General features: G+C 41.1%; 1 protein-coding gene across 2 annotated transcripts in view; it reads left to right on the top strand.

Annotated features, from left to right (window-relative positions):
* Positions 1-1,382: 1,382 nt before the first annotated feature.
* The window catches only part of PCMT1 (protein-L-isoaspartate (D-aspartate) O-methyltransferase), a 45,754-nt gene continuing 30,889 nt past the window's right edge, over positions 1,383-16,247 (top strand). For both annotated transcript variants that reach the window (XM_047733977.1, XM_047733976.1), the window contains exons 1-2: positions 1,383-1,611; positions 15,325-15,429. In XM_047733977.1, the coding sequence (XP_047589933.1) occupies positions 1,383-1,611; positions 15,325-15,429 (334 nt within the window). The remainder of the gene's footprint in view (positions 1,612-15,324; positions 15,430-16,247) is intronic.

Here is a 16,247-nt window from a genome sequence, read left to right on the forward strand (position 1 = left end):
TTGTAGTTTTTGTTTTAAAGATTTTTATTTATTTATTTATTTGACAAAGAGAAAGAGACATTGAGAGAGGAGATCAGGTGGAGGCGGGCGGGGAGAAGCAGGCTTCCCCCAGAGCAGGGAGCCCAGTGTGGGTCTCCATCCCAGGACCCTGGGATCATGACCTGAGCCGAAGGCAGACGATTAATGACTGAACCACCCAGGCGCCCCAAGAGCACTGTTTTGAATGTGGTTTCCTTTGTCACAGAATCCCAGAAAACAGGTAATGTACAAGTATATCTTTGGAGTGGTTTTAGGCTGAGTGTTTCATTTGACAAAATCTGATGAGAATTGGAATTTGAAAATCATTGCTCATGCAGTAGCCTAGAGGTCTTGACGTTGCTTTGTTCTTGAAAGTTTATTGGACTAAATGATAACTGGATTCTGTCATTCTCAATTCTGATTAGGAGGCAGCAAGTTGGATGTGACGGGCTATGTTACCAGTCAGCTTCCGGAACGAACTCAGTGTCTTGCAGGGCTGATAGCGATAAAGCTATGTCCAGTCTAACGGTGGAATTTGTAGGGATTAATTAGCTGAAAATGCACACTTGTATTGGGAAAAGAACATTCTCCATTAGACACTGTGGTAATTTTAGCCGATTGCATTGTTTGCAGGAGCAAAGCATTCCCACGCTCCACCCCTCCCCCCCAGCCTTGTTATGGTGTTCTTCCACTCTCGGAGTGTGTGCTTTACAGTTGATAACAAACCAGGATCGCAAAGTTTCTGCTAACCAAACACTGATGCACTTGTCACAAAGCCAGAGACTCAGTACTCGGGTGAAAGAGGGCCTTTGCCCTCGGGTTCCATTAAGATTATTCAGGCTCCACCATACGGAGCTCTTACTCTAACGTACCTAAATATTAGACAACTGGGTTGGGTGAGGAGTACGGAGGAAGCCCACCGTCTAACAATCTGGACAGCTATAGGAGCAGACCCGCTGCTCGCAACAGCTGACTCGGCTGCGACTACGGAGTTACCGGCAGCGGCGTAACCAGATCGGGCATTCGCGGCGTCACGAATCGGTCCCACCGTCGTGCTACCGCGCTCGGTAACCAAGGCCGCAGCCAGGCACGCGACCGACTGCGCCGGGGCCTGCCCCGCCTGGCCGCAGGGCGAACTCAGCAAGTTGGCGGCGGTGCGCATCCCGAGGCCTCAGAGAGGGGGCACGCACCGGCGGCTGCGGCGGCGGCGGCGGCGCTGACTCAGCCTGGGCTCCCAGCCGGCCCGCAGCAGCCGCAACAGCCACAGGCGCAGGCGGCGGGGCACGCGGCCACCCTTGCCCGCGGCCCCACCCCGCCGCACCCGAGGCCGCACAGCGTCACAGAGCGCATGCGTGCCGCGGGGGATGCCGGGAGCGCGCAGTGGCGGCACCGGCGGCGACAGCAGTCACAGCGGAGACTACAGCGGGGACGCGAGCGGGGCGGTGACCGTGTGGGAGGTGGTCTCACTCTTGGGGAAGCTGCTGGGCACCGTCGCCGCGCTGAAGGTGGTTCTGTACCTGCTCCGGGTGTGCTTAGCGATGGCCTGGAAATCCGGCGGCGCCAGCCACTCGGAGCTAATCCACAATCTCCGCAGTAAGTGCCACCCCCGCCCAATGTGGGGCAACTGGGCCAGGCGAGGCCTGGAGGGTCCCCCTGGGCAGTCAGGAACGCTCTGTCTACGCCCCCGCCCCGTGCCGGCTGGAGGGTACGGTGCAGTGTTTCACCAGCAGTGTCGAGCGGCGTGCCGTTGCTATCGCCTCTCCCGGGGACCTGTCACTCATTGGCGACGTGAACTGGAGGGGTAGAGAAAGAGCCACGGGCGGCTCTTGGTGGGGCAGGGGCAGGGGCAGGCGTCTCCCCACGGGCCTGGGGGAGGGGTTGCGACACAGGTGGTGGGGCTGTCACTCGAGTTCGTCGCCGGCTCGTTCGGGTCTGGCGGGCGAGGGGCGTGCCCTCGGGGTGGGGAGATGTTGGCATCGGGTAGAGGCTGGGCTGGGTCGGAGGGGACTCCACCCTCGACCCCCGCGTGGTCTCGCCTTCCTCCTCCTTTATCGGCCTCAGTGTAAGCATTCTCTCCTTCCTATACAGCCTCCCCCGCCCTCCGTTTTTTCCTCTGGAGGGAGATGCCGCCGTCTGATACAGGCGCGGGGAGGGAGGGAAAGATGAGAGTATTGTCATTGCGGATGCTGGGAGAAATTTCTGGGGCGGCTGTCCAGTGGAAATCTTCGTGGGGGGCGGAGGAAGAAATAATCAGAGGATGCTGTTCCTGAGAGACTTGTATTTCAGGAGCTTTTAGAGGTCCTCGATCCAGCAAATAATTGTATGTGTGGAACGTTATGACTTTTTTTCAAGGCAGTTTCTTTATATCATTCTCTTTAGTTATTGTATTCCTTCCTTTACGATAATTTTGAGGTGAGATGAGTGCTGTATTACTTTTTTAAAATCGAGGACCGCAGTCTGTAATCCCTTCACTCTAGTCAGAATTTGTATCACTCTGTTTGCCACCAACTTTGTAAATAATCGTATCCTGCCACGTGGTATTTTTAATTGTCATATGTTATTTAGCTTTTCTTGTGTTTGTCGTGTTTCCTAATTCGATTTGTAATTTCCCCGAGGGTTAGGACTTTAGTGTTTTTAATCTTTGGAATTCTCTCAACTTATACTCATTCCCTTTTTCATAAATGCAATTAAATATACATTATGTGCTTGGATCTGTGCTAGGAATACCGAGATGAGTGAGAGAAATAAATATCCTCGTTTGGCACATGGTTAGTACTTAATATTAGTCGTTTGACTATTTTTTATTACATTATTTAAACATTTTATAATTGTGTCCTTTGCGTTTATTAATGAAGAATGTTTAGAATTCAAAATTCTGTCAAGCATTTCCAGTCTTCATTTTATGGAAGGACACTTGAGAGGAAGTGGACATTTATATGCTGGGGCAGTATTTTTTTTTTTTTAATATAGAAGTTGTTTGAGACTTTTTTTTTGTTATTTTTAAAAATTTTATTTATTTGACAGAGATACAGTGAGAAAGAAAACACAAGTAGAGGGAGTGGGAGAGGGAGAAGCAGGCTTCCTGAGGAGCAGGGAGCCTGATGTGGGGCCTGCATCCAAAAACCCTGGGATCATGACCTTAGGCAAAGGCAAGACTCTTAACAACTGAGCCACCCAGGGACCCCTGAGGCGGTGTTTTTAAGTGTGATTTAGGTTCCCGTGGATTACACATAAACTCAATATGTTATAAAAATTTTAACAACATTACTTAAAAGTGATCTAGTGCCTACAGTTTTAGTGAACACATCCAAAACATTCACAAATTGCACAAATTGTGACTAAATAATTTTCCACTGGTAACTTATCACAGTAGACACTTGGCTATGGCAGAAATTTATAATCAGGCTCTTACTGACTCTCCTTTTTGGGCCAAACTTTTAGTAAGTCAAGCTAGCTCTTTCCCCAGTGGTTTTATAATTTTATTGCAGTGTTATTATTCTTAGCTGAAATTTCTAAGGATGTTTTTCTATCAGAAAATGATAACTATTTAACATACATGGATGTTGATACTGCAAATATTTAGTCTTATACTGTAGCTATGATTTATTGCAGGAAATTAGAGTGTTCAAATTGTTTAGCCTCTTGTAATACTTGTGCAATGTCAGTTTCAACTTCTTGCTGAATTCTAGCTAATAGATTTCATTTTTACTTATTAGTTTATTATAAAAGCACTATCTTCTCATGCGAGGGTTTCACAAAATTTGAAAATTTCTCCCTTTTCCTGTTATTCCACTGTTGTGTGTTCTTCCTAACTTAAAGGCTTTTTGTTGACTCTTAGAGAAAGATGAAAGTGCGATTATGTTGTTGAATTACTCTATTGTACACCTGAAACTAATATAACACTATACTGTTAACTATACTGGAATTAAAATAAGGAACTTGAAAAAATTTGTTATGTTGGTGTTGAAGTGAAAAAGAATCTGCAAATTGGAGGAGGAAGCAAATTATGGTTGTATATTTTTTAAAAGAAAATGAAGTTCACGATTGTTTTAGTTTTAATATTATTATAATTTTATTGAAAATATCTACTGAGTTTTCCTTATATAAGATGTCATAATAGAAATTTGGTTATGTATGATTTCATAGCTGATATATCATTTATGGAATATTGTAGAATGAAATGGTATGTCTCAGTATTTCATAGCTTATGATGACAACCAATTTTTTTTTTGACAACCACTTTTTTAAAAAAGATTTTATTGATTTATTTGGTGGGGAGGGGCAGAGGAAGATGAAGGAGCAGACTCCTCATTGGGCAGGGAACCTGACATGTGGGACTCAATCCCAGGACCCTGGGATCATGTTCTGAGCTGAAGGCAGATGTTTAACCGACTAAGCCACCCAGGTGCACCAGCAACCACTCATGAGTAACTTAGGAAAGTGGTCTAAAACTTGAGCATGCTTCAGAACCACCTGCATCACCTGGAGAGCTAGTTAAAACAGATTGCTGTGGCTCAAGAATTTGTATTTTTAAAAAAATAAATTACTTTATTTATTCTTTTTAAGTAGGCTCCACGCCCAGTGCAGGGTTTGAACTTACAACCCTGAGTTCAAGAGTGACATGCTCCACAGACTGAGCCAGCCAGGTGCCCCCAGGAATTTGTATTTTTAACAGGTTCCTAAGTAATGGTGCTGCTGGTCTGGGGACAACTTTGAGATTCACTGATACAGAGACTTGAAACTTCTGAGGTTAAATTCTGCCAGTGTTTCAGCGGAATCAGTTTTATGCTTTAGAATAAAGTTTTAGGGAAAAAAATGTCTGTAACAGTCCTGCCCAGTAGAGCTCTGGCCTGTTCAGTATGGTAGCCACTAGAGCTACATGTGGCATTCAGCTTTTGAAATGTGGTTAACACAACTGAGGAACTGGATTTTTATTTATTTAACTTAAATAGCCACATGTGGCTAATGGCTACCATCTTAGTGCAGGTCTATAGAAATGAAGAATATAGTTATTTTGCAATTATGGGCTAATGTGCTCTTAAAACAAATTAACTTAAAACAACTATGAGCCTGCTTAATCCAGGAAATGTGACAATTTAGGTAATGTTTATATTAGAATTTATTTTCTACTTTTATTGGAATAATATCAAGCCATGGTGAAATTAGGAAAAGATGGGGACAGGAGTAGTTGAGGTTGAGAAAGGTGGTCTCCTAGAGCGGGGGTGTCTAAACCTGAACATTTGTATAAGGTTAACTCTTAACTGATAGACTTCAAATGCTATAGTGGCCACTTAAAACATTTGGTTTGTTTTTTGTTTGTTTGTTTTACCTATTTTTATTTGTTAGAAAAAATTCAGTCCAGTGTTCTAATTATATCAGTTATTTTTATTTTGCATCCTTGATTATGTCATTAGCATATTCCATGTTTACAGGATTTGTCAGTCAACTGATATTTAACTATCTTAACTATCTTCTATATACCAAACTGAACAAAACAAATATTCTCTCTTGTAGATTACTTCTAATGGGAGCAAACAAGTACAATACTTAGTATGTCCCATGATAAGTCACAAAGTAGAGAAGGAGAATTGGGAGTGTGGGGTCCTAGGTTTGCAGTTGTGGGAGAGAAGGCCTCACTGCGCTGTCACTTGAGCAGAGTTGGTGGATGGGAAGAAATTCTAGCTTTGCAGATAGAGCCGGGAGACAGGCATTCCAAGCAGAGAAAATTGCATGCCCTAGATTTGGATTTGGGGTGTGGGAAAAAGATTGGAGTCAAGGATATGAGAGCAAGGTTTTGGGCCTGGGCAGTTGGATGATTTGCCATTTTCTGAGTTGGAAACAATGACTGAGTGAGCAGCAGGGACTTTTGGGTGGTGGGAAGGAGGTGTGGGAGAGCACGAGTTTATTTTTGGGGATGTTGTATTTGAGATGCTTAGAAGACATTTCAGTGGAGACCTTGATTCGGTATTTGAATAAGAATTATAATAATTTGTAGTTTTTGTATTCTTATTTCTGCCAGCAAATTGGAATTATTTTCTTATGCTATTTAGAGTGTCATTCTTAGCTACTAGTAGCATAACTAATGGAAAATAGAATATTCCAGTAGTTTTACCATGTGTGTTCATGGGCCAAATAAACCAGCTAAGAAAATCCTAAGGGATTGTTTTCAGAAATGGGGGCCTCATTTAGAGTCCAGTCCTCCTCATTTTGATTTGTTTCAAGTCAGTCTTATGGGTACATACTAACAGGTAAACTTACAGTACATTGAGTAGAATCTAATTTATATGATTGGAGAGGCTTTAATATCAGTCTACTTAAATTTAAATCAGTTAAAGTTAAATGAAGTTTAAAATTCAGTTTCTCAGTCACAGTAACCATATTTTGAGAGCTCAGTAGCCACATGAGGCTAGACCTGTTAGTGCAGACATAGAGCATTTCCATCATTATAAGTTCTATTGGATAGCACTGGATCTAGCTGGATTGTATTACATTCTATTTCATGTGGTCTTAAGTCCATTGTGCTGTTCCACATATTTTATTTTAAAGATTTTACTTATTTATTTGACAGAGATCACGAGTAGGCGGAGAGGCAGGCAGAGAGAGAGGGGGAGGCAGGCTTCCTGCTGAGCAGAGAGCCCATTGCGGTCTAGATCCCAGGACCCTGAGGTCATGACCTGAGCCGAAGGCAGAGGCTTAACCCACTGAGCCACCCAAGCGCACCTCCACATATTTTTTTTTATTAGTATTACATTTAGTTTTGGCCAACATGCTTTAAGAGTAGCAGTGAAAAAAACAAAAGATTATCAGACAAGGGTGATCAAGATGACCAGAGAGAGTCAGCATTTTATATGGTGATTTGATGGGATTGAGGTGGTTTGATTAGCAATGAGGAAGCTTGAGAGAGCAATAGTGTTTAAATATTTTAGAAAATGTCATGACTTGAGGGTCAAACCAGGACAAATGGAAGGCAGATCTTGGCTCATTGTAAGGAAGTATTCACAAAGCTATCCTAACAATCAAAGAGTTGGCTTTGAAAAATAATGTTTTCTGTTGCAGAATATGTTGAAGCAAGGAATGGTTGACCATTTTTCTGTAAGGAATATCATAGAAGAGATCTGTCATCAGCTTTAACTGTACCTTAAACTCCTAAGGACTGATTTCAGTCGCATCATGGATTCCGTAAAATCGCGCGCGTGCATATACACGCGCATGCACATGTATGTTAGGAAGAGAGCCACAGAGGTTAACATTTGGTTACTTATATTTTAGAATTCTGTATAGCATTTTAGTTTGTCAAATGTGAGGAGTCCAGGGAACATCTTTGTTTAAGAAATAGTGTCAAAACAAATAGTTAACTTTATGTATATTTTTGGAGTGATAAGAGTCCCGGGAAAGATGTGGTTTTTCTTTAAAATTATCTGACACAGAGTGCTACATTAGTTTCAAGTGTACAATATAATGATTTAACAACTCTAGTAAAAAAATTGTATTTTTAAATAATCTCTGGTACTTAGATGATACGCTTTATCATAATTAGCCATCATGTGAAATTCTTCTTTGATTATAGTATGAATTTAAAACTAATCTCTCTCAGACTTTGTATACTGAAAGTGTCTCAAGCTCTGCTTACCTCTTATGCCTAATCATTCTAGAGAGGAAGTAAAAGGTGACCAGTTTGTTCATTTTTTACCAGTTTTTCTGGCACGTTGATAATTGAGAAGGAATATAGAGTAGATGGTTAACAACTGTTCAGGTCAAATAAAGTAATATAATGTAATGCAATACTTCTTTTATTGAGATGTAACTTTGTAGCAAGATTAGAGAAAGTACGAAGTCGGTGACAGTTTACCTTTTCCCTCTTGTGTTCAGTGCTTCATATCAGCACAGGCTTTCATCCTTTCCATTTTTTCCAGGGTTGCTTCCATTCTTCTGTTCTCCTAGATCAAAAATCTTGGAGTAGTTCTTGATTCTTTCAGACTGTTACCACATTAACTCAACAGCTCTTACGTATTCCTTTCTTAGTCATCACTTCACTGTTACTTTCATTGGGACTCTCCCAGCCAGGGTTCTTAGTCCACACTTGGAATGATAGACCTCCAAGTGTCTGATGGGTTGTCTTACTCTGTTTCCCTCCCCTCAGCTCCGTTCTACACATTATGCTCATTTTCCTAGTATACTGCTTTCTGTTAGGTTGCTTGCCTGCCCAGGCTTCATATTGCTTACTGTATCAAGTGTAAACACCTGTTGCTCAGATTTCAGGCCTCTTTAGGGTCTTATACCACCTATTCCCATGCTCCAATTCCAGTCCTGTTCTTCAGACTAATCTTGTTTTCCTCCTCATATACTGTGTGCATTAGGGTACCTGTTCAGCTGCTGTAACAGACCACAGTAACAAAGGCTAAAACAAAATGAAAGTTTATCTCCTGTAACAACCCAAGCATAAGTAGTTCAGAGATAATATGGTGGTTCCAAAGCGTTGAGGACCTGCGTTCCACCTCTCTTGTGCTTCCTAAAGTCTTTCCCTTATCTGAAAGGTTGAAGATAGTTTACCTCCATCATTTCCATATTCCAGCCAGTGGGGAAAAGAATGGGAAAAGAGAAAAACCCCATTCCTTTTCAAGGGGATAATCTGGAAGTTGCAAATACATAATTTCTGTGTATGTTCTGTTGACAAGAACTTAATTGTAAGACTACATGTAACTACAGAGGGGCTAGATAATGCACCCAGTTAAAATTTTACCACTGTGAAGGAGGAGTCCCCTGCCACCTCTTGCATCTTGCTAATTGGAGGGCTGTGTGTGTGTGTGTGTGTGTACTGTGTATATATTTATATAAATACGTATAATCTATGATAACAAGGTTGGGAGAATTAAGATTAATTTTTATTTTTTAAAAAAGATTTTTAAAATTAATTTATTTATTAATTTATTAATTAATTTATTTTTTAAGTAGGCTCCACACCCAGCGTGGAGCCCAGTGTGGGCCTTGAGCTCACAACTCTGAGATCAAGACCTGAATGGAGCTCAAGAGTCAGATGCTTTAACCAACTGAGCCACCCAGGTGCCCCAAGATTAATTTTTAGTCAAGTAATATATGTATATGGTTAAAATATAAAATCCTACACAAGGGTACTTATTGAAAAATCACAATTGCTTGGCTCCATTCCTCCCTACCCCTAGACTCACTGCCTACAGGGAACCACTTTTAACTACATTTTTTTTGTTTTTTCTGGTGATTATCTTCATGTCTTTAAATATTGTGGTTAAACTGTCATTTCGTGTTTTATCAACTTCAGACATTATCTGTTGACCTCCTGCCAAGATGGAGAAGTGTTTAACACTACAAACCCAGCTCTCCCTCATATAGTTATATCATAATTTTTTGCTTCCTTTTTTGTGGTTACCTTTCCAACTTTTAGTAATATACTTTAACCTCAGTTCTTTTTTCATAATTTATAAACTAACACTATCTCTGGTAACCCTTCTACTTTGTAAGAAAGGATACTAGTGAGTTCTCCCTCTTATTTTCCAACTTATTAATGGCTCTTTCACATTGTCAAAGTTGATAATTTGTATTTTGTCTTCAGCAGTAAATAAATTTTCTGTATTTTGCTGATTTTTAAGTGTTGGAAATCAGTAGTCATCAATTGTATGACTGTGTCAACATTTGGCTGAGTTATGTACTCTGCTGTGAGTTTATTCCCTACTTTCTGTTTCCAACATCACAGACCCACCCCCCCCAACTATTGTAGAGGAATAGTCAGATATTTTTCCTTGTTTTTTACATTTGATCAATTGCTTGAAACCATGTCACATTTTAGTTTTCTTCATATCTAAATCATGACTCTTAAAACATTTTTGTTTTTTCCATGGAATTTATCTCCCTCTGCAGCCTTCTACAATCCCATAAGTAGAAAAGAGAAACAGACATTTAACATGGCTCTAATCTTTTCAAGTTTCTTATTATTTGACTTATGGCTTGGATTCTATTGCATTCTCCTTTTTGAATCCTGCTGACTTCTCCTTTGGATCAATTGCGTATTTGGACCAACATTAGCCATTATTATAATTATTTAATTAAGGTCCTTGGTCCCAAGGGCACAGGAGGATTGGGTATGGGTGGTTCTAAAGCTGTTCACTATTTTAGACAGCCTAATGGTAATTACACATTTACTCGTAATTAGGCTAGCCACCAAAAGTGAAACATTAAATTATTTTGCTGTTTGATAAAAACATTTCAGGGCACTGGTAGTTGTATATGTCAAATTACCAAAAATGGCAAAATGACTTAACTTATTAAATGTAGCTTAGTTTAGGCATCTTTCAAAATACAGAATTTGGGGCAAAAATAAAAAGAATCTTGTGGTGGAATTTTTGGAAACCACCCAATAATGGTCTAATAAAGCTTGATTCTAAGCCTTGATGTGTTCTTTTTAATAAATAGTGGCATGCTTTTAAAAACCATTTGGTTTTTAACTGAGTGGGTGGCTCGGTTGGTTAAGCATCTGCCTTTGGCTCAGGTCATGATTCTGGAGTCCTAGGATGGAGCCCTGTGTGGGGCTCCCTGCTCAGCGGAGAGCCTGCTTATCCTTCGCTCCCTCAATAAATAAAATCTTTGGGGAAAAAAAACATTCAGGGGGTGCTTGGGTGACTCAGTTAAGTGTCTGACTCTTGATTTTGACTCAGGTCATGATCTCAGGGTTGTGAGATGGAGCCCAACAATGCCGGGGTCTGGAGCCTGCTTAACATTTTCCCCCTCGTGGGCGTGTGCACATTTGCATGCACTGACGTCCTCTCTCTTTCTCCCCGCCCTCCGACCCCACATGCACACACTTAAAAAAAAATTACAATTTGAAAAATTCGGAAAATATAGTTCTGTAACCCAACACCCTAATGATACAGAACAAGGGTCAGGAAACTACGCTGCACAAGCCAATCTGGTCTACTGTCTGTCTGTCTGTCTGTATTTATTTATTTATTTATTTTATTTATTTTTTAAAAGATTTTTATTTCTTTATTTGACAGAGACGCAGTGAGAGAGGGAATACAAGCAGGGAGAATGGGAGAGGGAGAAGCAGGCTTTCCACAGAGCAGGGAGCCCAATGCAGGGCTCTATCCCAGGACCCTGGGATCATGACCCCAGCAAAGGGCAGATGCTTAAAACAACTGAACCACCCAGGTGCCGCTGTTTATTTATTTAGATGTATTTATTTATTTTATGTAGAGAGAGTGTGAGTGCCTGAGAGAGGGGCAAAGGGAGAGAGAGAATCCTGAAGCAGCCTCCTGGCTGAGCATGGAGCCCAAAGTGGGGCATGATCCCAGGATACTGAGATCGTGACCTGAGCTGAAATCAAGAGTCACAACTTGGGGCACCTGGGTGGCTCAGTGGGTTGAAGCCTCTGCCTTCGGCTCAGGTCATGATCCCAGGGTCCTGGGATCAAGCCCTGCATCGGGCTCTCTGCTTAGCGGGGAGCCTACTTCCTCCTCTCTCTCTCCCTCTGTCTGCCTCTCTACCTACTTGTGATCTCTATCTGTCAAATAAATAAATAAAATCTTTATTAAAAAAAAAAGTCACAACTTAACCGACTGAGCCACCCAAGCGCCCCAACTCTTTATTTTTAGTTGTAAAAGTTTTCTTAATACAGCCTTTTTTTGGTGTTGTTTGTGGTTGTTCCCATACTACACTGACAGTTGAGTTCTTGTAACAGAGACTTTTGTCTGCAAAGCCTGAAATATTTACTATTTGGACTTTTATGTAAATTTGCTGATCTCTGATATAGAACATTTCTTTTACCTACAGTTTCCCGATGCACCTTTGCAATTAATCTACTCTTTTTACCCCCGTCTCTAGCAATCATAGATCAGCCTTATGCCACTATGGTTTTGACTTTTCTAGAATTTGATATAAATGGAATTATATAATGTATAGTCTCCTTGTTTGACTTCTTTCCTGAGATTGGTACTTTTGAGATTTATCCAAGTTGTTGAATGTAGTGGTAGTTTCTTTTTTTGTTGTTTTTTTGTTATTGTGGGGTTTTTTTAATTTTTTTTTTTTTTTTTTTTTTTTTTTTTTTTTTTTTTTTTTAAGTAAGCTCTATGCCCAGTGTGGTGATTGAACTCATGACCCCAAGATCTAGAGTTGCATGCTATATTCACTAAGCCAGCCAGGTGCCTCAGTAGTTTGCTTCTTTTAATTGTTGATTTGCATTTTCTTTCTTTTTGTCTGTCTTTCTTTCCTTCCTTCCTTCCTTTCTCTCTCTCTCTCTCCTTTCTTTCTCCCCCCCACTTTTTTTTTTAAAGATTTACTTATTTATTTGAGAGAGTGAGTAAGTATGGGGTGGGGGGTGGAAGGCCGGCAGAGAATGAGAAGGAATCTCAAGGAGACTCCCCGTTGAATGCCACGCCTGACCTGGAGTTTGATCCCAGGACCCTGAGATCATGACCTGAGCCGAAACCGAGTCAGATGCTTAACTGACTGAGCTACCCAAGTGCCCCTGCACTTTCTTTTCTTGAATTTCTTGAAAATGTTACTTCATTCTTGCTTTGATTTGAATTTTGCTCTTAGGAAGTCTGATGGTTGCCTAACTTTTTTTTTTTTTAACCCTTATTAGGTAATTCCCTTATTTTTTTAACCCTTATTAGGTAGTTTTTTTTTTAACCCTTATTAGGTAATTTTTCCCTTGAGGTTCTGAGGATTTTTTTTTTTCCCATGCCTTTAAAGTCTGATGGTATTTTTTTGTTGTTGTTGCTTGTTTTTGTTTTAGAGGGAGCGTGCTCCCAAGCCAGGGTTGGGTGCAAGGGCAGAGGGAAGAGGGGCAGAAGGAGGAGGAGAGAGAATCCATACCCTGCACTGTGGGGCTCCATTTCACTAACCTGAGATCATGACCTGCGTTGAAATCAAGAGTTTACACATAACTAGCTGAGCCACCAGGTGCCTCTAAAGTCTGATAGTTTTATTAGTATATGTCGTGAGGTTGATCGTTCCTGGTAATACTTTTACTTACTTTCTGCTGTTTTTCTTAGAGTATAGTTTTAAAATTATTGTTTCTGTTAAATCAGCTGAAATGTTTTTTTAATTTTTAAGTTTTTAAAGATTTTATTTATTTGAGAGAGAGAGCGCATGAGCCAGGGGGAGGGGCAGAGGGAGAGGGAGGAACAGACTCCCCACTGAGTGCAGAGGCTGGCATGGGGCTTGATCCAGGGCCATGAGATCATGACCTGAGTCAAAGTCAGATACCTACCCAACTGAGCCACCCAGGCACCCCTTGTTTTTATTTTTTTAAAAATTTTATTTGTGTATTTATTTTAGAGAGCAGAAGCAGGGAGGGGAAAAAATCTTAAGCAGACTCCTTGCTGAGCTTGGCGCTCAAGGTTGGGGGGCGGGGCTTGATCTTATGACCCAGAGACCTTGACCTGAGCCAAAACGAAGAATTGGGTGCTCAACCTGCTGAGCCACCAAGTGCCCCTCAGCTGAAATGTTTTGATTTGCATTTTGTTTTCTTTTTTACAGTATCTTTGAATGGAGTTGGGTTTTTTCTTTTTCCTATTTTTGAACATTTTGTGGACACAGTTCCAGAACACCCCTTTTTTTTAGTTTAGTGACTTGCAGTTTCTTTAATGGATGGTGATGTGTTAGGAGTAGCAGTGGGAAAAGGGGAGGAGTCGGCACATCTTGTTACTCTTGTTTCTACAGGATCCTTAATTCTCTTTTTCCTTTATTGCTGCACCAAAAGGCACCATTCTATTTATTTATTTATTTATTTATTTATTTGACAGACAGAGATCACAGGTAGGCAGAGAGGCAGGCAGAGAGAGAGAGGAGGAGGATGCAGGCTCCCTGTCAAGCAGAGAGCCCGATGTAGGGCTCGATCCCAGGACCCCGAGATTATGACCTGAGCTGAAGGTAGAGGCTTTAACCCACTGAGCCACCCAGGTGCCCCAAAAGTCACCATTCTTTCCCTGTTTTCTTTTCATTCTTCCCCAGAATCAAAGCGTCTTGATTGCCCCTTCTAGTCCCATTGAATTTTTTGTAAATTTTTAAATTTATTTATGAGGGAGAGAGAGAGATTCAGCAAGCACATGGAGGAACAGCGGGAGAGGGACAAGCAGACTCTGCCAAGCATGGAGCTCAAGGTGGGGCTTGATCTCAGGACCCAAAGATCATGTGCCAAAACTAGCCTGTGCCAAAACCAAGAGTCAGACGCTTAACCAGCTGAGCCACCCAGGGGTGCCTGGGTGGGTTAAAGCCTCTGCCTTGGGCTCAGGTCATGATCCCAAGGTCCTGGGATAGAACCTGATGTCAGGCTCTCTGCTCAGCGGGAAGCCTGCTCATCCCCCGCCCCTTGCCTACTTTTAAAAATCTTAAAAAAAAGAAAAACTGAGCGACACAGGCCCCCCCTTTGAATTTTTTTTAAAATAGCTTTACTAAAGTATACTTTTATACTATATAATTCACCTTTTACATTGTAAAATTATAATTATGTTATCTTGTTTATTTTTAATCCTATATAATAATAATCCTGTGTACCATTGTGTCTGGTATGTATTAGACAGTCAGTAAGCATATTGAGTGAGTTAATAAGGACTTTACTGAATAACAACTGTATATGGTACCATGAGGGTTATTTGAGTTTAACATAGTATACTTAATCTCAAAGAATTTATAGTTCATTGGGGGAGCCAAATATAATCATTGACCTTGCTTTCTTGGGCTTTGTAACAGTTTATCTACTTGATTTTCATCACGTAGCTGCTTTTTGTCATAATCTTTGAAGGTCCCACTTCCTTTGCACATCTCTTCAATGTTTGCTTTTGTTTTTCTTCTTTGTGTATTCTTCCCTGGCTACTTGAGTTCACTTTCATTGCTTCAGTTACCATCTATATTACTAGAAGTCTATATCACTGTCCTAGATCTCTTTCCTGAACCCCAGATCCATGTGTTCAGTGGACTGCTGCATTATCTCCACTTCTATGGTTTATAGCCACTAACAAATAACTAAGTTATTCTTTCCTCCTTAACTCTGCTGCTTTTCCAGGATTTCGCAAATCAGTGTATGATATCAGCATCTGAACCATTACCCATTATCTTTCCTCCAAAGCTAGTTAGTTAGGTATATATTACCTATTAAATATAACTCAAATCCTTCTACTTTTCTTCATCCTTTGTGTCATCACTGAAGACCAGGTTGTGTTTACCTGGGCCATTGCAACAACTTCCAATCTTGCTCTCCAGTGCAACCAAAGTAAATTCTAAAGTACATCTAGTCATCTCACTCCTAGCTTAAAATGTTTGCCTCATTCATTTCAGAAAATGGAATCATCAAAACAGATAAAGTATTTGAAGTAATGCTGGCCACAGACCGTTCCCACTATGCAAAATGTAATCCTTATATGGATTCTCCACAATCAATAGGTAAGGTCTGGACTTCTCAAAATGTCACGTTTTTGCTCACTTACTGTATAATTTTTGTTAAGTAAAAATGTACTGGGACACAGATAGTTATTACTACCTTGCTAGTGTGAATTTTATGCCTCAGTTAAGTGTCATAATTCCAAACAGGCATTTTCAATAAAATGATGTTATGTATTAAGTATTTTTTCTATTTTTTCAAACTATATATAATATATATAAGGAGTATTTTATTTTATTTTATTTTTTTTTTTAAAGATTTTATTTATTTATTTGACAGAGAGATCACAAGCAGGCAGAGAGGCAGGCAGAGAGAGAGGAGGAAGCAGGCTCCCTGCTGAGCAGAGAGCCTGATGCGGGGCTCTATCCCAAGACTCTGAGATCATGACCCAAGCCGAAGGCAGCAGCCTAACTCACTGAGCCACCCAGGCGCCCCTTATTTTATTTTTTTTTTAAAGATTTTATTCATTTATTTGACAGAGATCACAAGTAGGCAGAAAGAGGGAGGGGGAAGCAGGTCCCTGCTGAGCAGAAAGCCCGATGCGGGGCTCAATCCCAGGACCCTGAGCCGAAGGCAGAGGCCCAACCCACTGAGCCACCCAGGCGCCCCTATAAAGAATATTTTAAACATTTTTCTTAAAACATACTTTTTTTTTTTAGAGATTTTATTTATTTGGCAGAGATCACAAGTAGGCAGAGAGGCAGAGAGAGAGAGAGGAGGGAAAGCAGGCTCCCTGCTGAGCAGAGAGCCTGATGTGGAGCTTGATCCCCGGACCCTGGGATCATGACCTGAGCCGAAGGCAGAGGCTTTATTTAACCCA

Source organism: Lutra lutra, chromosome 6 (assembly GCF_902655055.1).
Source record: "Lutra lutra chromosome 6, mLutLut1.2, whole genome shotgun sequence".
NCBI lineage: Eukaryota > Metazoa > Chordata > Mammalia > Carnivora > Mustelidae > Lutra > Lutra lutra.